This window comes from Hyla sarda, chromosome 1 (assembly GCF_029499605.1).
Source record: "Hyla sarda isolate aHylSar1 chromosome 1, aHylSar1.hap1, whole genome shotgun sequence".
NCBI classification, from domain to species: domain Eukaryota; kingdom Metazoa; phylum Chordata; class Amphibia; order Anura; family Hylidae; genus Hyla; species Hyla sarda.
The window spans coordinates 94302195-94328923 of NC_079189.1; the positions used below are offsets into that span (position 1 = coordinate 94302195).

The 26729-nt window shown below is 40.8% G+C and overlaps 1 protein-coding gene across 1 annotated transcript in view; it reads right to left on the reverse strand.

The window, feature by feature from the left end:
• Positions 1-7109: 7109 nt before the first annotated feature.
• The window catches only part of CHIC2 (cysteine rich hydrophobic domain 2), a 48402-nt gene continuing 28782 nt past the window's right edge, over positions 7110-26729 (reverse strand). The window contains exons 4-6 of the mRNA XM_056558134.1: positions 13997-14053; positions 13770-13829; positions 7110-11609 (exon numbers count right to left, since the gene is read on the reverse strand). Coding sequence (XP_056414109.1) covers positions 11559-11609; positions 13770-13829; positions 13997-14053 — 168 coding nt within the window. The 3' untranslated portion in view covers positions 7110-11558. The remainder of the gene's footprint in view (positions 11610-13769; positions 13830-13996; positions 14054-26729) is intronic.

Here is a 26729-nt window from a genome sequence, read left to right on the forward strand (position 1 = left end):
TCTGATTGATCATTTTATAGCATTTATTTTTGTTTAGATGTACCCAAGGTCCCAGCTTTTGTTTTCTATTTCTTATTGGATATTGTTTGTGATTTGTATTGTTTTTTGTTTCCTTTTTTCCCTGACAATGTATACTTTGTCTGCGCTGCGCACAGGTTTTACATTTTTGTATGGCTTTTTTTTGTCTCTCACAATAAAATTTCTCTGACTGAAAACTAAAAACGTAGAGCAAGGAAAGACGGTGTGAAGAGGTGGAAGAGTTAATAGGTAGGGCAGTGTAGAGCTGTATGTGGTGGGTGGTCTAGGCTCAGGGGGGCGCCCTCTTGCTACTTGGAGCTCCTTGCTGCAGCTGGAAGGAGAAGGCTAGAGGTCTGTACTAGCCCAGTCTTCATTACTCACTCGAGTGCCCTTCTTTAGTTCCCTTTCAACTGCCCACTTTATATCGGCTTCATTACACCAATGCTCCATTTGTGATGTAAATGCTCAAACTCAGGGAAGTTTTTCTTTTGGCCTTGTCTGCGGAAGAATACGGAGAGGTATTCAAAACGTATTAACACAAATCAATGGCACCAATAAAAGCAAAATCTCCTTAGCAACATAATCTTGATTGCAAAGGAAGAACTGAGAGCATTTAGGAGAACAGTAGCCAGCATGGTATAAGCATTTGCCTGGAAGAATTTACACAATGCTAAGAGGAGATATTTGGAAAGGGGAAAAAAGTAAAATGAGTGCACAATGAACAGTTACTTTTCTTCATACAAAAGTGGACAATGGCCGACATCAAATCTCTCGTGTGCTCCTACACAAAGGACTGTGATACAATGTAGCTTAGAGGAGCGGCCCGGACATTACCCTACTCTGTACTGTATATTAGACAAGGCCTGGACTCACACTGGAAACGACACAATTAGATCAACCCGAAATGAACAAGGAGTGTTAAATCTTAATGTAAGGGAAATAAGGATTATGGGGGGGAGATTTATCAAAACCTGTGCAGAGGAAGAGTGGTGCAGTTGCCCATAGCAACCAATCAGATTGCTTCTTTCATTTTCCACAGGCCTCTAAAGAGGCCTGTGGAAAATGAAAGAAGCAATCTGATTGGTTGCTATGGGCAACTATACCACTCTTCCTCTGCACAGGTTTTGATAATTCTCCCCCAATATCTATTTATTAGCTGCTGCATGGTTTACTTATTATATCGCTTTTGGGTTTTTATTGGATATATAACTTTCATTATATTATTTCTCGTGGTTAAAAAAAAAAAAATGTAAATGATATTTTTAAATAAAAAACAAATCAAAGGAAAATGCAAGTCATAATAATGGCTGCATCAGACTGTGAATCTATACTGTATATACCCCTTATTACTTTAGCTATATTAGACACATAGGCCCAGATTTACCAAACTGTGGGAGAGGAAACCTGGAGAGATTTTCCCACAGCGACCAATCACAGCTCAGCTTCCCTATCTTACACAAGCTCTGGTAAAGTGAAAGCTGAGCTGTGATTGGTTGCTGTGGGAAAAATCTCTCCAGTTTTTCTCCCACACAGTTTGATAAATCTGGGCCATAAGTTTTACTTAAAGGGGTACTCCCACCCTAGACATCTTATCCCCTATCCAAGAGATAGGGGATAAGATGTCTGATCGCGGGGGTCCTGCTTGGGGACCCCCGCATTATTGCATGCGGCACCCACCTGTTTTTTCACCGGAACCGCTGGTGGGTCTGAGTCACGACTACGGGCACGGAAGTCCGTGACGTCAGGACTCCACCCCTGTGTAACGTCACGCCCCGTCCCCTCAATGCAAGTCTATGGGAGGGTGCGTGACGGCCGCGGCGATCTGATCATCTGTAATGGAGGTCCCCCTCACCTCCATTTTTCTGACCGCACTCCCGCAGATGCCGTGATCTGTATTGATCACGGCATCTGAAGGGTTAATGGCAGACTTCTGCTCGATCGTGGATACCCGCCATTACCGGTGGGTCCCTGGCTGCTATTAGCAGCTGAGAACTGCTGCGCATGACCCAAGCATCGCTCTGATGCTCGTGGTGATGTATAGGACGTAAATGTACTTCCTGGTGCATTAAGTGCCGCCTCACCAGGACATACATTTACGTCCTGCGTTGTTAAGGGGTTAATGAGCAATTATTTTTTTTGGCTTCCTCCTAAGAGCCTTAACTCCTGTATATTTCCATCAATGGAGCCATATGTTTTTGCATAACCAAATGTTCTTTTTAACGGCATCCTTCATTTTACCTTTAGATGGAATATTGGTACCAGTTTTGTGTAGATCAGACTTTTTGATTCCATTTTGACTGAGATGTCCACAAAAATCAGCAATCAGGAGTGTGATATTTAAATAGTTCAAAACATTAGGCACTTAATTTTTTTTTTGTTTATTAAAAGAGGCAATCTTAATTTTTATTACTTATGGAATTTATTTTTATTTAAAAAATCATTTTTTTATTTTTTATTTTTTTAAACTCTGGGTTAGTGGCAGACTGTAACAGTAATGGTAGGCACCAAGGCCTTGTTGAGGCTGGCATGACATCATGGAGGGTTGCCAATAAGGCAAGATGCGGCACAGAGCTATTTAAATGCCATGATCACCATTGATTGCACCATTTAAACAGTTAAATTATCGGAAAATAGATATCAGCCAGCACCCGCCAGGTATGGAGCGGGCTCCAGGCTCACCCGATGCCCAGCTGCAGTACATGTAAGGCAATTGGGCATAATCAGGTTAAAGGTTTTTTTTTTTTGTTTTTCTAAGTATTAAACAATATTTAGCATAAGAGTGGAATGACTTGTATCCTTTTATTGAACGCTATAAAACAATGTAAGCAGTTTGCTACTATTATCTTAAGTCACAGATGCACTTTAAAGCCTATTTTGTTACATTAATCCTTTGAGTGAAGACAATTTGATTTTGACCGTCTTACTGCTGTTGCTAATATAACTGTCTCTGTCATAGTGCACAGCTATTTCTTATTTCCTTAATTTCAGGGGGGGGGGGGGGGGGGGGTAGAACCAAATACATTAGAACTCCTTTCCATTATGTCTATGGCCAGTCACAGGATATCCCTCCTTCTCTAGGCTATGCCATGAAATACATGTGACGACAGAGGACTAGAAGGTATTTTTGGGGTAGTGCCTAGTTTGTGTTATGCAAGCAGAACGGAAGCAGCAACGAAAATAGTTACATCACAAAAGCAGCCCTGGTCTAGGCAGTGAACTGATACTGACTATATTGCAGCAGAGATCACAGATGGGTTAAATCACAAAAGAAGCCCAGATCTAAGCATCCAACTGCTGCTGTTAAGCTAAAGAGATTGTGGAAGGTAGCACTATATTCATTGTAAGAACACTAGTATTTTTTTTAAAGAAAAGTTTTCCAGAACTTTATGGGTCGTAAAAGAGTGAAGTATTGATTTGCCTTTCAGGCACAGTGTGGACCCTGAGGAGGCTTCCGGGTTTAGGATGCATTCACACATCCAGGCTCACTTCAGCATAAAGTACTTACCACTGCATACCAGAAACACTCCACAAGGTCTGCCATTTTGGTGATGGTGTGACCCAATCACCAACACATCACAATTTACCCCATGTCCAACTTACTCAAATCTTTGCCCTTACTCTGTTTAGCTGGAATATGTATGGGAAATGAAGACACGTAGAAACATTCAGTTCAGAGGAACTATTACAAAGAAAGTACACTGTATTGTAAAGACCTCTGACTCAACCATTGAACAACTTCATATTTAGAAATTTGTAAATTCTGAGCTAATTTATTGGTGTCACCTTTAATTATAATCCTATATGTGATAATAAAAGAGGACCCTGCTGGAAAATAATCAGCAAAGAACAATGGGGGAGATTTATCAAAACCTGTGCAGAGGAAAAGTTGCTGAGTTGCCCATAGGAGCCAATCAGATTGCTTCTTTCACTTTTGAAAAGGCCTCGGAGAAATGATAGAAGTGACCTGATTGGTTGCTATGGGCAACTCAGCAACTTTTTCTCTGGACAGTTTTGATAAATCTCCCCCAATAAGTATCAGCTACTTATTGGGCTTAGTGGCCAGAAAAGTGCGAGATTTCGGGAAGATTTTATAATAGAAAAATTGAAAATTAGAAGGGGAAAAAATAAAAAACAACAAAATCAACATAAAAAATAGATTTTAAACAATAAGTCACTTTCTGAGGACAGATTCTCTATATTAGATAAGGCCATCTATACAATGTGAATAGCAATCTCCATTTGTCAACTGATACCCTAGGTATTAAATTAGTTAACGTTTTTAAGTCATCCCCAATCTTTCTCAGTGCACATGGGCTCGAGCGCTATGGGATACTTTTAAAGGGGTACTCCACTATAAAAATGTTTTTTTTTTTTTTTTTTTATTAACTGGTGCCAGAAAGTTAATCAGATTTGTAAATTTCTTCTATTAGAAAATCTTAACCATTACAGTACTTATCAGCTTATCTGATGACAACTCTATCCATTTTAGGAACTGTACAGAATAGCAGGTATTGGAAGAAAATGTGGACGAATTTTGGCGCTGGAACTCTGGATATTAAGAAAATCAGGAACACATCCGCATTCCTTTCAGAGGCTTTATTGTGAATACATAAGCTACGCGTTTCTGGTCCGAACCGGACCCTTCGTCAGACAAGGTATATCTTGCCTGACGAAGGGTCCGGTTCGGACCAGAAACGCGTAGCTTATGTATTCACAATAAAGCCTCTGAAAGGAAAGCGGATGTGTTCCTGATTTTCTTAATATCCAGAGTTCCAGCGCCAAAATTCGTCCACATTTTCTTCCAATGCCTGCTATTACGTTACACTGGGACAGCGTGCCTGCTACCAGAGGACTGAGGCTGCAGACCTGGAAATTGTTACCATACCACGCTTTTTAGGTGTTGTGCCCTGAGCGCAACGCCCTCCGATGAGTTTAACCTTGAATACGTGTTAACTCAATTTTTAAACGTTCTTCACTAGGGGCGCAATTTCCCCTCTTTCTTTTTTCCTCTCTCTTTAGGAACTGTCCAGAGTAAGAGCAAATCCCCATAGCTAACCTATCCTGCTCCAGACAGTTCCTTAAATGGACAGAGAGGTCAGCAGAGAGCACTGTGGTCAGACAGAAAGGAAATTCAAAAAGGACTTCCTCTGTAGTATACAGCAGCTGATAAGTACTGGAAGGATTAAGATTTTTTAATAGAAGTATTTTACAAATCTGTTTAACTTTCTGGCACCAGTTGATATAGATAGAGATATCTATATATATCTATATATATCTATATCTATATATATCTATATCTCTATCTATCTATATCTCTATCTCTCTCTCTCTCTCTCTATCTATATATATATCTATATACAAACAGATGAGCAGCAGCAACACCGTTATAAAGTGCAAGATAGTGTCTTTATTCACACAACGTGAGGCGACGTTTCGGTTTGCTCACCAAACCATTTTCAAGCTTGAAAATGGTTTGGTGACCAAACCGAAACGTCGCCTCACGTTGTGTGAATAAAGACACTATCTTGCACTTTATAACGGTGTAGCTGCTGCTCATCTGTTTGTATTTATTTGGACCCCTGGACCTGGGATCTCGCTGACGGCACCCGTGCACTTTACCAGGGATGTGCAGCTTTCCTTGTGTATATATATATATATATATATATATATATATATATATATATTTCCAGGGGAGTACCCCTTTAAGGAGAATCTGTCAGCCATAGAACATAAATAGTCAAGTCTATTCTTTATGCAGATTCCATAATGAAGCGCATTGCCGTATAGGATATGGGGAATTTCCGAGCGGCCTTAGTGTCCGTCGGTTAGTCAAATGTGCGAATGTCTGCACTTGTTTTTTGTGCGAACATTCCGCACATTTTCTGACTGTGTGAAGAGTCATAGAGGCCAGGCTGAGATGCAGAAAGCACACCTCTTTTTTTACCTGTTTGGCTTGTAGATCTGAGTCTAGTATATCATACAGGGAAGGAAGTAATGAGTGAGGAAGGAGGCATGCATGCTGCAGCTTAACAGTCTCTGACTTTTGGGCTTAGAAGTAAAACCTGATTTTATAAATTTGCAAAAATCTATCAGCTTGCAGACAGTGAGATAAAACAAAGAATACTGATCAACCATGCTCCTGCAGCTGATTCCTTATATAGATATTAATCTCTCCCTTTTAATAAACAGTGGTCTAAAATGCTTTTGTTTGAACCCCATTATGTGAGAATTAAAAAAATTTCAGGAACTAGTCTAAAATAGGACAAATAAGCGAACCCTGCTGCAAGGTTATGTACATTTTTCACACAATGCAGCAGCCAATCACTGTCTACAGTAGTCAAGCACCAAACCTACACGCAGAGACTAGGCCCTGGAGTGGATTTTTCTTTCAGTTTTGATTCCAGACAGGTATTTTTCCACACTATTTACTAATGTTTCCCTGTGTTTGGCACTTTTTCCACTGGTACTATAACTGCATTACTGGCTTGTACAATAAAGAAGTACTCTTGTGCTGGATAATAGACTAGTGGTGCTCAGTCACACTATACATAGGGTATGAAAAATTCATGCTTGTAGTAATACAGAAATGACGGCCCTCACCACTTATCTTTAAAGATAAGAAAAGCAAGAAGTGGCAAGTGCAGTCATTTCTGTATTACTACAAGCAAGAATTTATCGGAGCTCAAATCCACCCCATTTAATGTGGGAAAATTAGTAATTATGTTGGGATTTTTCGAAAAATTACAGAGCCACGCCCCCTTTTTCCCAGCCCTTTTAGGGTTTTCTAGGTAAAAATGAATGATTGGTCGGGATTTATTTTTGGTCCCAAATTCTTGCACTGACAATCTGTCAATGAGCCGGATTCTTGTGCCCTGCATCACATTTTGGCGCACAACCAGACAAAACAGGTAAGGTTTATAATAGGGGCCAATGTACGAAACATTATTGCAGAAGGCCCAGCTTTTCTATATTGAGTTAGTTCTATAAAGCTTTAAAAAAAAAAATATATATATATATATATATATATATATACACCCTTTTCAATAACTAGACTTATTAATATGATAAATCATCTCCCCATCAAAGAAATGCAACAAACATTTTTCATTTTTTATTTTTCATTTTAATAGTGTACAAATGGCAAAACATAACTAAAGCCAAGCATCTTACAGCAATAACATATGGACATCTGATAGTTTGTACAAATAAATGGTGCGTTCCATTGCCAGCAGTGGTTAAGCACCCCAAAAAAAAAAAAGAAAAAAAAAAAGAATATTAACTGGAGCAAAAACATTATCAAGATATTACATGTTAGGAAACTTATCTTAACAGCTTCATTCCACCCACTTTGTGTTAGCGCTGGCTATACATCTGTTAATAGTGAGAATTTTAGCTTCAAATTAGAAGGAAAAAAAAAAAAACATGAAGATATCCAAGTTGTGGGGGGGGGGGGGGGGAACTTGACATCTACATTTGTACATAAAGTACTACATACTAATACACACCGATCAGCCATAACATATAATGTGCACAGTCCCGATGTGCTGTGGCACCATGTGTGGCAATCTCGTAGCCAGAGACTTGCCCACAGACTGACACGATCTGGAATCGGAATGCTGGAAGTCCCATAGAGTTGTATGTGTCTTCTGGCACTCGACTCCTAAATGCTTGGGAGGCTTAAACATATCCTGCTGCCATGGATCATCGTGACTTTAAAACCATTTGCTTTATACTGTGCAAGTCACACTCATGCCGACACAAGACCTCTGAAAGTGGCTCATGATATCTGACATCAAGATATTTGCCTCAGATCCTGTAAGATGCTAGTTAAGGCCTCCATGGATTAGATTTAAGTAACTGTTAAACCTGCTTAAAGGAAATCTGTCACCAGTGTCACCTGCACTAACCTGTCGGTACAGCCAGGTAATGCAGGTGACACTGATGACAACGATACTTATCTGGTCCGGCTCCGTTCTCGCATTCTTCAGCTATCCTCTTCGGTATCTTCAGCTCAGAGTCAGTCTTGGAGCATGGGCAGAGCTAAGTGATGTCACTGCTGCTGTTTGCGAGCAGCGGGACCCAGCAGAGAACAGCAGCCGTGAAGTCACTAAGCTCCGCACATGCTCCAAGTCAGGCCCGGAGCTGGAGATACCGCAAAGGACAGCCGGAGAGCGCAAGCACGGAGCGGAACCAGGTAAGTATTGTTGTCAGTGTTACCTGCATTACCTGTCTGTACCAACAGGTGAGTGCAGGAGAAACTGATGACATTTCCTTTAAAAACAACGCCTTGAACTCCCAATGTCCTCATCAAAACATTGCCTCCTTCCTGTAGTGCATCATGCGTCTATCCCTATCCCAGGCAAGTGGCGCGCACACACCCATTTGCATTCATCATTCCATGGAACATTACTGACATGCCCATTGTAGACTGCTTCTCCAATGGGCAGGAGTCCGATCAGACTAGTCCACGACTATACAGATCTATACGACAAGCTTTAATGCACTTTGTTCTAACACCTTACTATACTAACCAGCATTAATCTTTTTTTGAGCAATACATATATATATATATATATATATATATATATATATATAAATCTCAATGTGTGTGTATGTTCTAACATCACGTCCAAACAGCTAGATATGAAACTTGGCGCACATGTTACTAATATGTCAACAACAAACATAGGATAGGTAATTTAACCCTTACTCACCCCCATTTGCCAGGGTCGGGGTTTTTGTTTAAAGTCCCATACAAGTCTGTGGGAAATATATGTTACTGAATAACTTCCAAATGGCTGGAGATATTTTCATAATACTTGGTCACATGTTACTTATATGTCCACTTAAAATGTAGGATAGTTAATTTAACCCTTAACTACCCCCATTTGTGAGGGTCGGGGTTTTTGTTTAAAGTCCCATAAAAATCTATGGGAAATGTATGTTCCCACATAACTTCCGTACGGCTGGAGATATTTCAATAATATCTGGTACACATATTACTTATATGTCAAATAAAAAGATAAGATAGTTAAATTAACCCTTACCTACACCCTTATATAAAAGATGGGCTTTTGTTTCAAGTCCCATGCAAGTATATGGAACTTCCAGTACCTTACTCCACAAGCTCCGCATCTGGTGAATGTGTCGGTCCGGCTTGCAAGCCACACCCCATCTCACAAAGACATGCCCACTGTTTAAGCCCCACCCCCTTTATTCTCTACCTTTTTTTTTGTGCATCGGTCTGGCTTGCAAATCACAGATAGGGAACAGATAGGTTAGCTTACCACCCCTTTTTCATCAACGAGCCTTGGGCATCTATGTTCCTGTCACTAGTTTACCAGGTATCCTTACCTGGACCACTATAGGTAGGTACTATCCACTGAGTAACAGGAATACCCTAACAACCTGTTTTAGGAGTGCTCTGACCCATTTATCTAGCTTTCACAACTTCGCCCTTCTCAAATTTGCTCACATTATATTTGCGCATTCAAGGACAATGACTTCTAGAACTGACTGTTCACTTGCTTCCTCATATATCCCTCCCCTTTAAAGTGGCCATTGTTTCAAGACATGTATTCACCAGCTGATGTGCCTAATGTTATGGCTGATCGACATATCTGTTAATGATAAAGCGTTCTCACAATGACATCCATGATAAATCTAAGATGAAAGGGATTTTTTTCTTTTTAGTGGTTATAAAAAGTTCATTATTTGTCATCTTAAATAGAGCAGTGGTAATAACAATTTCAGCATTTTAAATAAAGGATCTGGATTTAGAATTTCCTATATCATATACCACAGGTGTTTAACTAGTTTTAGCATAAGGATGTTCAGACAACATCTAAGTAAAAGAAAAAAACAAAAGAAACCTCATACGATTCCAGATAACTTGACACTATATTAGTATGTGTATAGAGTTTATATAATAGGAAGTATGTTTTAGGATTCAATCTAAACTCAATATTGTAAAGCAAGGTAAAACATAAGGATATATGTAAGCAATAAATAAGTCAGCATGTGAGATGCAGCCGACTAGTGTGTAAACACAGGAAAATGAGGAGAGGAAATAAAAGGGGTTATCCAGGCGATAAAAAGTTTCTTGACCAATGGATTGCCAAATGTAAAATAAACCCAATACTAATTTACATGCTTTACATTCGCTGATCCGAAATCAAATGATGTAGGACAGGAAGTTCTGTAGTTTCTTCCTGTGCTGTGACATATCACACAGAGCCACGTAACTGGCGGCTGCCTTCCCCTCTTGTTCGTGTTGGCTTGCTCGGAGTTGTAGTGTTGCAACAGCTGGAGGCACACTGGTTGGGAAACACTGGCATAGCCACTTTTGGAGGTGGTACTGGAAAACTTTCTGTACTGTGACATATCAAAGAGCCACATGACTGGTGGCTGCCTTCCCCTCTTGTTTGTGTTGGCTTGTCACTGTTCATGCGATTGCAAAAGGCTTGAACAAAGTTACTAACAGGAGGGTGAGGCTGGCCAGCCCATTGTGGCCAAGTGTCTACATAGCTAAGGGTGCCTCCTGTAGTTGCAAAACTAAAACCCACAACATGCCCGGACAGCCAAAGGCTGTCCCGGCATGCTAGGAGTTGTAGTTTTGCAACAGCTGGAAGCACCCTGGTTGGGAAACACTGGCATAGCCACTTTAGGAGCTGGTACTGCAAAAGTAGAGAGCGATGGTGAGGATGGTGGAGAAAGACCCAGTGTTAGGATTTGTGGTCTTTCAGCACACATACTGAAAACTAATAAGACAATCCTAAATGTTGGGCTCTTCTTTTTATGTCCCCAGAATAACCCCTTTAGTGATAAATAAAATGATATCATTGTAAAAAGCTATTAAAACCAAAAGTGGGAATGTTTTCTAACCCCGAATTAAGATTAGAGTATATTATCAGAGCAGCATGGTCCTGAGCTCCAGCAATATGCATCATGTACATTTTCCATAGTCTAAATCAGTCTAGAACGGAAAAAAAGCTACAACTTTGTTCCAGGACATCCTTATCAGAGCCAGCTGACAGGTTCATCATCATATCATCATAGGCAGACAAAAATTCCTAATGGTGCAGTGAATTCTTGGTTCCCAAAAGAGTGACACGGGAAGAGTTGGGGGAGGGGTGGAGGGGGGAAAAAAAACGACCAACAAAAAGGAAATAAAAAATCACCCACATGACAGTGAAATCCACATGAAATAAAGCTATGAATATCATCTAGACAAAATAATGTCTATATTATGTGACAATGGTCAGAGTTGTTTCTTTTTTTTTTTATTATTGGTGAACCTCTAAGCACAAATGTTAAACTGAGTGAAGTAGTGTGTGTAATGAAAAAGACGTTCCTTAAAATAAGGAACAAACCACAAGATTCAGTAGAACCTTTGCTATGTCACCACTGGGAAAGCACCAAGCAAGGCACCATTGGAAATACAGGTTAAGTCGAATAAGTCCTTGTGGGGAGAGAAAGAGGGAAAGAAAAAAGAAAAAACACAAAGGAAAGAAAAAAAAAAATATGGGAAAAATAGACAGCTAATCTGGTCGAAAAATTGGTGTCTTTGGTAAAAATTCTATCAAGATGACCTGTAAAAAGAAGAACAAACAGTCAACTTTCTTCCTCATCTGTCATTTCAGCACTACAAAAATGTGACATTTATTGCCCACTTAAAAGCGACAGAACACTGAATTTCATGGAAAAAAGGCAAAGAAAGAGGTCAAATCAAGCAAACAAAAAAGTAAACCCTTTTAGCCCCGAGTCCATTAGATGATGCTACACAGCGGGTGTTTTAGAGTAATAAACAACAACACTGCCAGCTATGAAAAGAGGCATACAAACATATGGTTAAGAGGTCACTAAATCTGTTCAAGTAAGCACCAGCTAATTATTAACTGATGATCTAAGTAATACAGTCCATCACATTCGGATCCCTTTCATAGCACCTTTACAATGAAAGTATGCCTTACTGCTAATCAGCAAATTAATGGCCTAGTGTCAAGGGGCTATTGTATGAATGAATATGATTATCGATTGCCTTTAGGAGGCTAATTAATTATTGCATGGAAAAAAAGGGTTAATCCACTGCAACCGAGTAAGGCGGTAGAAAAGTTCAGCAGGTGAAACTTAAAAGCACTGGCCAAAATATTCTGATATTTTTTTCGGCCTCATTTCTAAACCAACACACAGTCCATGACAAAAACAATGCAGACAATGAAATTAGGAAAAAAGAATAATTTAGATACGTCATTATCAGTTATGTCGACCATTTTAATCTAATTAGAAAATATAATTATATTCTACTATAAATTCTGGTTATAATTAAATTTGATTAAATGAAAGACTTAATTGCTCATCATTTATAAATAAACCTACATTAAAAAACTATTTTTTTTAAAACAAAAATTAACATAAAACTGTAAATAAAGGGCCACGTGAGCTTCACATTCAATTTAATACTATTAAAAAGGGTTTGGTTTAGGTAACAAAATATTATACTGTTTTATTAAATTAAATTTCTAATCAATTATAAATAATCCTACATTACTAATGTTTGATACAACAAGTAACATTTAGACAGACTATAAATAAAGGGCTACATTAACTTGAAGGGGTACTCCGCTGCTCAGTGTTTGGAACAAAATGTCACGAGCTCCCGGCGCCGTCTCTAAGCATTCGGAACATTTTGTTCCAAACACTGAGCAACGAAATACCCCTTTAACTTTTAATTTAATATCAAAATGTATGGTTCAGGTAACAAAAAATATATTCTACTATAAATTATGGTTCAAATTTATTTTAAATTAATTAAAAGTCTCACTTTCTCATCAACTATAAATATTACATTCATCTTTAATGCAAAAAGTGTATACACACACACACATATATACATATATATATATATATATATATATATATATTACACATATACACACACACTTTTTGCAGCAAATTTATGTAATATTTTTATTTGTTGAGAAAGTGAGACTTAATTTAATAAAACAAATTACAACCATAATTTATAGTAATAAATTTATATATATATATATATATATATATATATATATATATATATATATATATATATATATATATATATACACACACATATACATACATACATACACATACACACACACACACACACACACCGGTACATATACACACACACAAACGATAAATAAAATCGCTACATTAGCTTCACATTTAATACTATCAAAATGTATGGTTTAGGTAACAAAAATGAGGGCAGTCGCTCCGCACAATACTATATAGGTTCATAAAGACAAAAGATAAGAGAAAGATTTCTTTTCGGAAAATAACCCTTTAAAGGGACAAGGAGGTCTTTATGCCGCTGATGAATTGTCCTATGAGAGGGCACTTGAATATGGCTATTTAGGATCATGCTAATGCAATTCAGACTTGCTGTGCACCCAAAGATCTGCTTATCTTTCTTACAGAATCGAAAATTTCACACCCCATCAGTGCACGCCTCGGCTACTTTATTTTAGCAATTAATTTATTATTTTTCCCAACAGCGTGCTGAAGCCTTGTCTCCCCGGCCTTCATAACTTTATAAATCAGCCCTACACATGACTCTGGGCAATTGTGGAGCGTAGAAAATCCTTCCGCTCGGCCGATTGAGCTCTTGACACCTTTACTGATTAATAACGGTGTAAAGAATAAGATCAGAGGCAAAATAAATGATCATTTAATAGAGAGACTCTCAAAACAGCCCTTTAACTTACATATTCCTTCATGTTATTGGTTTCACATTTCCTTTTGCTCAGTCTCCAGTGCAAGCACAGCTGGAAGAGAGGGAGAGTAAAAAGAAGAAAAATGAGCTCCGCTGGACTGCGGCACGCACATTAGCCCATTTATCCACCTTTCATATTTTTTGCCTAACAAAAGCATCTGTTTCCATACTGTGCAATTCAAACTTCAACACTGCCAAGTTGCTCCCCGCGGTACTCACCTTGTGGTATAACCTATTGTTTTCCCATTCCAATAACTTCTCAATCGATCTTCGTGTCTGGAAGACAAATGAGGGACAATTTTACCCTTCAGTAGCTTAAGGGAGATAAAGAAAGAAAAAGAAGAAGAAAAAAAACACACACATACACATTGCAGCTGTTTATTGCACGAGACAATTCGAGCCATGGGACAGTGACAGTCTGGGGTGGTCTATGATGTTATCAAAGGGATGCTGTTAAATAGTAACTCAAACCCTAATAGATATACTTACCAGGAAGGCTAAGGATTCCCCCCAAACAGCTTAAATGGCCACTGTCAGATAAAAAATCTGATGTACATCTTGGAAAAATATTAACCTTTCTAATATACTTAAGAAATGTTTATTTAATTTTTATAGAAATTGTGGCTTATAGAAGGGGAAGGAGAAGGAGAAAAAAAAAAAAAAAAACACTAAGGGGCCCCTGTACCATCCAGAACACAATCCTGTCTGGATGCATCTTTATCCAAGATTAAGTACAGGCAGAGACAAGGTCCAGTAAGTGAGGACGGGACTAGCACTCCTCTGTGCCCACACCTGTCCTACCAGACTGCAGCATGAAAACAGAGGAGGGGCTTACAGAGCAGCCTGCAGTGATTGGATGAAGACATCCAGCACAACAGACTCAGGGAGGAAGATCAGTCATGCAGAGTGAGGACACACCCCTTCAGAGCACAGAATGAAAAACCAAGTGAGCAACAGATAGAAGGTATTTGTGAGAGAAATATAGGTGCTAGACAAAAAATATGCATATGATCAGGAACCAGGATAAGGTACTGAGTAACATAAATTTTTGTTTTTTGTGTGATATGACAAGTACTCTTTAATATATCTTAACAGCCCATAAATATGCTCCTAATTGTTTACTTATTGACATATAGGGTAATAGTATAAACAGTATAACACAACTACAACTACATTGTAGTCAACGTGCACAGGACATACCTTTGGATCTGATTTAGGTTATTGGATGATGCTTTTCATTGCAGACATGTTTTAAGCAAATTTTTTTTTTTTCCATAATAAGATTTTTATTGAGTTTTCCAATACACAATCAAGAAACAGTGTAACAAGGCAACAATTGCATTAGTCATCAGCAATAAAAGAGGGGTGGTAAGCATTCGCTCGGCAGATACAATCCATCCCATTGGCACGAACAGTATGTAACATTAACTGTATGAAGATGTAAACCACTGATGCCTATTTGAGGACAACAGGTCAAAACTGTGGATTAACCATGACTGCTGGCATAAACATTAAGGATATGATGACTCTGCAAACTATATGTAACTAGTCAGGTAAGAAGAAAAGAAGGGGAATGGGGAGCAAAAAGGAGAAGAGGGGAAGTGATAGAGCAATTTTTTTTAGCTAAATTGTCAATTAACACAATAGCCCTTATTTACTAAGAATGGAGTGTAGATCTCTTTGTGGGTTTTAATTCCCTACAATTTATTTTCCACAGTATTTACTAAGGTTTCCCTACACTTTGCTTTTTTTTTTTTTTTTTTTTTTTTTTTTTTTTACACATGCTCTGATCTGTCAGGAAAGGAAACCTTAGTAAATATGTTGGTATTTTGTGAAAATGTCGGTAACACGCCCCTTTTCGGTGACCACACCCCTTTCCCGGGCGGCGTTGCCCCCTTTTCGGATTTTCTTAGCAAAATAGAGAGTCTGGGTTTTTTCAATTCTGGCGCAGACAGAATTTCTGGCGCAATGCGACAGAATCTGGCGCACAACCCGACAAAACATGTCTGGTTTGCAATAGTAAATGTGGGCCATTGTTCACATTTACTTTTCCCTGATGCAGTATTATACGGACAGCATGCATAGCATAGAATGCAGCACTACTAGTGTTACCAGAATCTTGACAGCCCTGAATATAAGAGGGTCCACCAGTAATCGTCATTGCTGTAATGCCTATGTTAACAATGGAAGACATGACCCTAATGAGAATACAGTGACCCCCCCTCGACCTACGATGGCCCCGACATACGATAATTTCAACATGCGATGGCCTCTCAGAGACCATCGCATGTTGAAGGCAGCATCAACATACGATGCTTTTTTATGTCGGGGCCATCGCATAAACGGCTATCCGGCAGCGCAGACTGCTTCAGCTGCCACCGGATAGCCGTTTACGGTGCCCCGTGAGCTCGGGTGATGATCACTCACCTGTCCTCGGGGCTCCGGAGCGTCCTCTTCAGGATCCTCTCCATTGTAGTCATCATGTCGCTGAGCACGCCATCCCGTCATTCAATAGGAGCGGCGTGCGTAGTGACACGATGGCGGCGACGGAGAGCGCGGTTGCCGGGGAAGCAGAGGCCTTGCCGGAGCGTCAGGGACACCTCGGGGACGCGGCGACATCGATGGAAGGCGACATCTAGGGAAGTGGTGACGGTCCGGAGCGGCGGGGACACGTGAGTACAACTTCCTCTAAAAGTGGTCTTCAACCTGTGGCTGTCTGGGCATGCTGGGTGTTGTAGTTTTGCAACATCTGGAGGTCCGCAGGTTGTAGACCACTGTCCTATACTTTACATTGCACGGATCCCTCAACATTACGATGGTTTCAACAAACGATGGTCCGTTTGGAACGGATTACCATCGTATGTTGAGGGACCACTGTACAGCCTTAGGGCTGGACTGAAAATTCAATGTGGCTGCTATAGAAAAGCATGGTGCAGTAATACAAATCTGACCACTAGTATGATGAGTTTAGGAGCAGCTGCACTCACTGCTAATGCCAATGCCAAGCTGTTGGAAAAATAACTCAGCATGCCTGGTAGAGATGAGCGAACTTACAGTAAATTTGATTCGTCACAAACTTCTCGGCTCGGCAGTTGATGTCTTTTCCTGCATAAATTAGTTCAGCTTTCAGATGCTCCAGTGGGCTGGAAAAGGTGGATACAGTTCTAGGAGACTCTTTCCTAGGACTGTATCCACCTTTTCCAGCCCACCGGAGCACCTGAAGGCTGAACTAATTTACGCAGGATAAGCCATCAACTGCCGAGCCGAGAAGTTTGTGACGAATCGAATTTACTGTAAGTTCGCTCATCTCTAATGCCTGGAAAGCCTATGACTGGGAGTTGTAGTTTTGCAACAGCTGGAGGCACACTGTTTGAAAAACATTTGCTTATGTAGTATAGATATAAAGAACAGGTATTTACAGCATCAAAATTAAACTTTCAATCTCACGGCACACATGATGCCAAGATTACATTTATCTGTTTCAATGTAATATAACCTAAACATTATGACCTATAACAAATGATTCTGATAGCACTACTGACACCTACTGTTTACACTTTTATTCATACTGCTGTGATGGATCTAATCTATACATCTATGTACGGTATTGATCACCCCAATTAAACCATATAATAGTTATAGATATATGTTGTCACCAAACCGTACCGTACAGGTCAGAACAAGGAAGATTAAATCAGATTCCTATAAGGCCAGGTTCACAAGACAGAATTTACGGCTACACAAAATCCGGCCAGAGATTCAGATTGCGGCCAGTGGCAACTGAATCAGCACTAGGACCGCACAGACATTGCCGTCCCCGCAGACGGCAATGTCTGTGAAGCAGATGCCGCCTGAAGAATGAACAAGTTCATTCTTTTCATGGAGGCATTTTAGTGGCAGAGCGTCCGCCGCTGAAATTCCATAGTGTACACTGTGCAGTGGAATCCCAGTGCCAGCAATTGGATGCAGAGGCACCGGAATTTCAGTCCGAAATTACTAAGCGGAAATATAGTCGGAAATTCCATAGTGTGAACCCGGCCTTATTGTGCTGGTCTGCAGGCAGTTTTGAGATTTATTTATTTAGCATGTTATAGTATAGTAATACAATCCAAATGACCTTCTCATCCAGTATATCAGAGGAGCACATTGCCGAGTTCTGCTCTTCTTCAATCTATACACTGCTTGTTTGGCTTTCTGAGGAAAGTGGAGCAAAAAGAAGAGGCAAAGCGCTCACGGCAAATGCTTCTGCACCTACCTTTTAGTAGGGATCGACCGATAGATATTTTAGGGCCGATATCGATAATCTGTGGAGGTTAGGGCAGATAGCCGATAACTAGAGATGAGAGAACTTACAGTAAATTCGATTCGTCACGAACTTCTCAGCTCGGCGGTTGCTGACTTTTCCTGCATAAATTAGTTCAGCTTTCCGGTGCTCCGGTGGGCTGGAAAAGGTTGATACAGTCCTAGTAAAGAGTCTCCTAGGAATGTATCCACCTTTTCCATCCCACCGGAGCACCTGAAAGCTGAACTAATTTACGCAGGAAAAGTCATCAACTGCCGAGTCGAGAAGTTCGTGACGAATCAAATTTACTGTAAGTTCGCTCATCTCTACCGATAACATCCAAAATCATGAATATCGGCCGATAATATCGGCCAAACCAATAATCGGTCAATCCCTACTTTTTAGCACTATAACTTTTAAGTAAGAGCATAAGCTAGAGTACTTTTGTTTTGCAAACAAAAACAACCTAAAAATAAGTAAAACCATTAATGGGGAACTCCGGTACTTCTCTTCCTATCCTTTATTAGATTGTGTCTGATCACAGGGGTCCAAGAGCTGAGACCTCGCGCAATCAGACACTTATGACCTATCCTGTAGAAGAAAAGTACTGTAGTTCCCTTTTAAACCTTTTTACCGTTTCTTGATATGCCCTCCCTTTCCTGAGATATGGGAGTTTATAGTTTGACAATGCAGGGAAACAGTCAGATGGGAAGGAGCTTTATTCTAATAATAATAATAATTTTAACCCCTTAAAGGGGTACTCCGGTGAAAATCAATTTTTTTGTTAAAATCAACTGGTGCCAGACAGTCATGAGAGGTTTGCTATGGTGATTTGCTCCTGCTCTAGACAGTTCCTGAGACAGACAGAGGTGTCAGCAGAGAGCACAGTGGTCAGACAGAAAAGGAATTTAAAAAGAAAAGAACTTCCTGTAGAGTATACAGCAGCTGAAACCTTACAGTACTGTAAGGTTTATGATTTTTAAATAGAAGTAATTTACAAATCTGTTTAACTTTTCTGGCACCAGTTGATTTAACCGGAGTACCCCTTTAAAGGACCAAGCCCATTCGGGCCTTAAGGACACCGCCAATTTTACTTTAGCATTTTCGTTTTTCCTCCTCGCCTTCTAAAAATCCTAACTTTTATATTTCCATCCACAGACCCATGAGGGCTTGTTTTTCGCACGAACAATTTTACTTTGTAATGAAATCACTTATTTTACCATAAAATGTACAGCGCAGCCAAAACAGTATTGTTTTCACACTACACTTTACGGTAAAAATGACATGTTTTCTTTATTCTGTGGGTCAATACGATTAAAAGGTGATGCCTATGTTATATGTTTTTCTATTATTGTGCAGCTTTAATAAAAATATAACTTTAACAAAATTTGAATATTTAAAATTGCCCTACTTTGACCACCTATAACAACTTTCTTATTTTTCCGTATAGGGGGCGGTATAAGGGCTAATTTATTGTGTCGTTATCTGTAGTTTTTATCAGTATATTTGCTTATATTTAACTGTTTTAATCACTTTTTATACATTTTTTGGGAATAAAATGTGACAAAAAGCTGCAATTTTGGCCTTATACGCTGTTCACCATACGGGATAATTAACATTATATTTTGATAGTTTGAACATTTGTGCACACGGCGATACCAAATATGATTTTTTTGATTTTATTTATTTTTACTACTTTTATGGGGTAAAATGGGAAAAAGGGACAATTTACATTTTTATTGGGGGAGGGTATTTTTTTTTAAAAATTTCACACTTTTTTTTTAATACATCTTTTTTATGTCCCCATAGAGGACTATTTATAGCAATCATTTTATTGCTAATACTGTTCAGTGCTATGCATAGGGCATAGCCCTGATGAGTGTTATCGGCTATCTTCTGCTCTCATCTGCTCTATCTAAGACCAGAGCAGAAGACCCCTGGAGACTGCCAGAGGAAGGTGAAGGGACCTCCGGCTGCCATGTTGCATGACCGGATCCCCACGGCAGCAGGTGATCTGATCATCCATTTAACCGCCCGCATTGCTGCAGATGCCATGATCTGTATTGATCACGGCATCTTAGGGGTTAATGGCGGACATCAGCACGATCGCTGATGTCCGCCATTACCGGCGGGTCACTGGCTGCTGACAGCAGCCGGGACCTGCCTTGCATGATGCGAGCACCGCTTCGGTGCTCACGTCATGCACACAAGGTAAATGTAAGTCATGGTGTGTTAAGTAGCACCGCATCATGACGTACATTTACATCAATTGACGTTAAGGGATTAATAATGGCCCCCTTAAAGTAAAACATTCACATCCAACCAGGGCTGTGGAGTCAGACGAAATTTTGGGTACCTGGAGTCACCGACTCCGACTCCTACTAAATTTAGATTGGAATAAAAATTTAAAAAAAGCAAGTTTAAATGTCCCAATTCACAAAAAGTTATAATTACCGTATTTATCGGGGTATACCACGCACCGGCCTATAACACGCACCCTCATTTTACCAAGGATATTTGGGTAAAAAAAGTTTTTTACCCAAATATCCATGAAAAAATGAGGGTGCATGTGTGCGCGTGTATACCCTGATATACCCCCAGGAAAGGCAGGGGGAGAGAGGCCGTCGCTGCCCGCTTCTCTCCCCCTGCCTTTCCTGAGGTCTAGAGCGCTGCTGTCGGCCCTTTTCACCCCCTGGTTATCGGCGCCGCTGCCCGTTCTGTCCCCCTGACTATCGGTGCCGGCGCCGATAGCCAGGGAGAGAGAAGCAGCGCCGACAGCCAGGGGGAGAGAAGGGGCAGCGGCACCCATTGCCGGCGCCGCTGCCCCGTTGCCTCCCCCCATCCCCGGTGGCATAATTACCTAAGTCCGGTCCGCGCTGCTCCAGGCCTCCGGCGTGCGTCCCCAGCGTCGTTGCTATGCGCGGCGCTCTGACGTCATGCGCCGAGCCGTTCAGCGCATAGCAATGACGCCGGAGACGCACGACGGAGGCCTGGAGCAGCGCGGACCCGACTCAGGTAATTATGCCACCGGGGATGGGGGGAGGCAACGGGGCAGCAGCGCCGGCAATGGGTGCCGCTGCCCCTTCTCTCCCCCTGGCTGTCGGCGCCGCTTCTCTCTCCCTGGCAATCGGCGCCGGCACCGATAGTCAGGGGGACAGAACGGGCAGCGGCGCCGATAACCAGGGGGTGAAAAGGGCCGACAGCAGCGCTCTAGACCCCAGGAAAGGCAGGGGGAGGGAAGCGGGCAGCGACGGCCTCTCTCCCCCTGCCTTTCCTGGGGGTGTATCGGCGTATAACACGCACACAGACTTTAGGCAAAAAAATTTAGCCTAAAAAGTGCGTGTTATACGCCGATAAATACGGTAATGACTTTTCTACTGTAAGAATAAAGACCAATGCATGCAGTTCCTCACGTAACCGCTAAACGAACACGTTAAGTGACCGTGAAGAAGCTTTTCATGTGCTTCACTATATGGCACACAACGCACAATTAGGAGCGGCAATACTTATACTTTCCATAGTGTTGTGTTCTGCTGTTACAGGGAACCCATGGGTAACCTAGCCTCTCACTGATAAGGGATTAAGGAAATATGTTTTTTGCAGGACTTGAGACACTTGTATAAGTGAAGGGAATGGAGGGTCAATAGTTCAAGACTGAAGTTGTAAACCATTGGAAAAGGGCTATAAAAACTTGTAAACTCGATTGTTAGCTTAAAGGGGTACTCCGCCCCTAGACATCTTATCCCCTATCCAAAGGATGGGGGATAAGATTTCAGATCGCCGGGGTCCCACTGCTGGGGACCCCCGGGATTGCTGCTGCGGCACCGCAATATCATTACTGCACAGAGCGAGTTTGCTCTGTGCGTAATGACGGGCAATACAGGGGCTGGAGCATCGTTGCGTCATGGCTCCGCCCCTTGTGACTTCACCGCCCGCCCCCTCAATACAAGTCTATCGGAGGGGGTGTGGCGGTAGTCACGCCCCCTGCCACAGACTTGCATTAAGGGGGTGGGCCGTGATGTCACGAGGGGCGGAGCCATGACGTCACGATGCTCCGGCCCCTGTATCGCCCGTCATTACGCACAGAGCGAACTCGCTCTGTGCAGTAATGATAGCGCGGTGCCGCAGTGGCGATCCCGGGGGTCCCCAGCGATATGACATCTTATCCCCTATCCTTTGGATAGAGGATAAGATGTCTAGGGGCGGAGTACCCCTTTAAACATGACTATGGGATTCTACTAAGGAAATCATGTTTTATAATAAATGCCCCTTCCTGGATCCTCCCACTGCCCTATCTTCAGCAGCAGATCAGCACACAAACTGTTCAATACAGGACTGTTGGCTTCCCAGCCAGTAGTCCTGTGGTAATGACATGTATGTTGCCTTTCTTTCCTTCAAGGAATGTATAAAATACATTTGCATATTAATACAAAGGAGTCGGAAGTACAAAAAAACTCCGGAGTCGGAACATTTATCTACTGACTCCACAGCCCTGCATCCAACCGTATCACATCACTTGATACTCTTAAATAGGCACTATCATTTTAACAAATTTTGAATAGCTCAATAGTAAAAGCGAAGAAGAAACTTTGTAATATATCTTATAAGACAAAAATGCTTCTTCCTCCAGTTATCAAACCTTTCCCCCCTTCCCCTGCTACTGCTCATATCTTCCTTAATATAAATGAGCTTAGCTTTGTCCTGTGTCTTCAAGAAAAGCCAATACAAGGCTATGAAGGGAGGAGGAGGGTGCTCTGCCCACCAGCTCTGGGAGAAGGGCAAATTGTAGATGAAGTCTGAAGAGCAGAAATATGCTGAAAAATACCATATACAAGTTATATAATAACCAGAAATACTGCTGTTCATTATGTACACACACACACATTTTTTATTTTTTTACCTCAAATGACAGGTACGTTTTTACCCATTTGTCCAATTCCCTGAATTGTCAGACAAACTATAAACCTATGTGTTTCTGGAACGGGAGGGTGTATAAAAAAAAAAAAAAACATAAAAAGGTGTGATCAGGGTACACTAAGTTTTTAATGATAATGAAATTATACATTTTTGGGGGTTGACCACAGGTCCTCTTTAACAGAAAACCAATAGATTATCTATAAAGGTCAACCGGAAATAATAAAGATGCATCTAAAGCTGAGAAAAGGGGACTACTTTTAGACCTATAATAATAAATTCCATATAAAAAAGGGACAGATAGGTAGTTGCCAGTGGCAAATACCTAGGCACACTGGGTATCTGCCTAGTGTTTAGTTCAGCCCTATATCTAGGGATTAAGGTATCTTTATCTGTAGGGTCTTCCATTTGTTTAAAAAAAAAAAAAAAGTCAAAGCACTTAAAGATTGCATTGTACCTTACAGAAGCCATCACAACGAACGTCAACTATTCCCGAGGACGGCATTCTCACTTATTGCTCCTTCTGGGGATTTTATCAGAAATTACAGCAAGTCTCTGCTTTGGTTTTTGTGATCTGTTTACAGTAGATTTTAAACTTAAAGGGGTACTCCAGCAATAAGACATCTTATCCTCTGCTGCTTGGGACCCCCGCTATCTGTCATGCAGCACCCACCTGTGTGAGCTGCACACCCCGCCCCCTCAATGCAAGTCTATGGGAGTGGGCGTGACTGCCGTCACGCCCCCTCCCATAGACTTTCATTGAGGGGGCGGGACGTGACGTCACACGGGGACAGAGTCGTGACGCCACGATACTCCGGTCCCGTAGTTGTGAGGCTTCAGACTCTGAGCCTCCATCGTTGGCGTGCAACCCACACAGGTGGTGGCAGCATGAGATGGCGGGTCCCCAGCGGGGTCCTTTGGATAGGGGATAAGATGTCTTAGGGCCAGAGTACCCTTTTAAAAATAAAAAGGTCTTGTCCCATATGGGGGATAAGTGCTGTCCAAAGCCTGTAATACCCAATGATAATACTTTCTATTCTAAAATAATGTTCAGACAGCACCAGACTATTTACAGTCATCCAAGGCCACTCGTGTGCAAAGCGCCAGATGAAAGCCTGAAGAAAAAACATTAATTACACCACTCTATTTGTAAATCGACACATTTTTTTGCACCAAGCAAAAGTGCGACATTTCAACTTTCCATGAGACTTTTTCAAGCATTAACCAATTCCTGTTCTGCTTTCAGTGTGTTAAAATAGGGACGCTGCACCGATTTGGATATTGTCCATCATAAGCATACATGTATGTGTATTTATATGAATGTTATCTGGAGCAGATCGGGAACTTTCCCTGTCATGATGTTTGACCTGCAGGTCTTGGTCGTAGACTTAGGGCATTTCTTAGAAACTGAACACTACAAGTTACAATGTTAATTCTTCTGGGACAAAAATTGCGCGTACAAAATATTATAATATGGGAAACAAGTATTCGATACCAAGCCAACAAAATACAAAGAAAGAACAAGCCAGAGAGAGCTGCTGGAGGCTGGAAATGATGGGAAGGTCCTCAGGGTCCTGTACAGTACAGACTAGAAAAATAAAATGGGGCCACCTTTACTTGGTGCCCATTAGAGCAGCTGATCCTGAGTGTTTTTATTTTTTTTTTTAACACATGGAGAGATAGCTGCCTGATATGAACAATGATCAACAATATACAAGCCAATTGGCGCTCATTGGAAGGACTCTTCAGATGGGTTAATGACGGGGCGTGAAAGGTCACACATTCTGTGTATATAGGAATATGTGCTGCCAATGAGCAATTATTAAGGGCTGCATGACTCCATTGATCAGCTGACAGAACATTTGCCCCTTTAGTCAATAATCACCCAGTATAAACAACATTGTACTGTAGAGAGGTGCTACTAGACAACCAATACACTTAGTAATACAAGCCAGTGACATGCCAATATTGGTTGGCTACATCTTCCAGCCAACTGCACATCACCGATTCCTGTTGGCTGTGGCATATTATGTTAGATATAGACTCAAATTACAGTGATCCAGGAAGGACCACAGCATGACGTAAATACCGTATCCTGAGCCCACTGGAAGTTGAGGGGCCCCTGTGCTTATCTCGAAGCGTTCCTGTCACTTTAAAAAATATATATATATGATATTATATATATATATATATATATATATATATATATATATATATATATATATATATATAATGAAGTGTCACACAGACAATCCAATGTTTTGATCGATCAGGGTCTCCGTGGTAGACTCCCTAGCTTGCCGTTTAGGACTTACAATGAAGCCTGTCTGCTGTAGCAAGTCAGATCGAGCAGCAAGCCTGGGAGTGAAGAACTCAGCTGTGTGCTTCTACTGGTTATAATTAGTGATCGTGGGGGTCTATCAGCACCAAGACCCTGACTGATCAAAAAACTTTTCAGATGTCTGAAATGTCAAAAAAAAATTATTCTTAAACGGATACTCCGGTGGAAAACTTTATTTTTTTTTTAAATCAACTGGTGCCAGAAAGTTAAACAGATTTGTAAATTACTTCTATTAAAAAATCTTAATCCTTCCAGTACTTTTTAGGGGCTGTATACGACAGAGGAAATGCTTTTTTTTTTGGATTTCTATTCTGTTACCACCACAGTACTCTCTGCTGACACCTCTGTCCATTTTAGCAACACATCCATAGCAGCATATGTTGGCTATGGGGATTTTGTCCTGCTCTGGACAGTTCCTAAAAAGGACAGCAGAGGTCAGCAGAGAGCACTGGGGTCAGACAGAAAAAAAAATCCAAAAAGAAAAAGAATTTCCTCTGTAGTATACAGATGCTAATAAGTAATGGAAGGACTAAGATTTTATTAATAGAAGTAACTTACAAATCTGTTTAACTTTCTGGCACCAGTTGATTTAAAAAAAGAAAGTTTTCCACCGGAGTACCCCTTTAAACGGTGAAAACTTTTTTTTCTTTTAAATCAACTGGTGGCAGAAAGTTTAATTTGTAAATTACTTCTATTAAAAAATCTTAATCCTTCCTGTACTTATCTGCTGAATACTACAGAGGAAATTATTTTCTTTTTGGAATGCTCTCTGATGACATCACGAGCACAGTTCTCACTGCTGACGTTATAATAATAATAATAATAATAATAATAACGCTTTATTTATTGTTGTCCTTAGTGGGATTTGAACCCAAGTCCCCAGCACTGCAAGGCAGCAGTGCTAACCACTGAGCCACCATGCTGCCCTTAGCATACATCTGCTATGCATGGTTGCTAAAATGGACAGAGATGTCAGCAGAGAGCACTGTGCTCGTAATGTCATCAGTGTTCCAAAAAGAAAGGAATTTCCTCTGTAGCATTCAGCAGCTAATAAGTACTGGAAGGATTAAGATTATTTTTTTTGTAAGTTTTTTTTAAAGTCTTTTAAAGTTAATTTAAAAGAAAAAAGGATTTCACTGGAGTACCCTTTTAAGCGAAAGGAAAACTTCAAAGTGCCCAAATACATTAGACAAAAGTTTATAGTGGGCTCCTGACTCTCCTCTAACAGATGATGTTGGGGAGAGAAGGGAAAGGCATTTGAATATTGACTACAAGACCCTATTGTGGGAGAGATAAGTTGCCACGAGAGCCGTCACCATATAGGACACATGAACCTTTGGCTGCACTGAACATCCATGTGTATGGGCAAGGCCAGGAGAGAACGCATGTATGGAAGTGTTTGGCCACAGATGGAG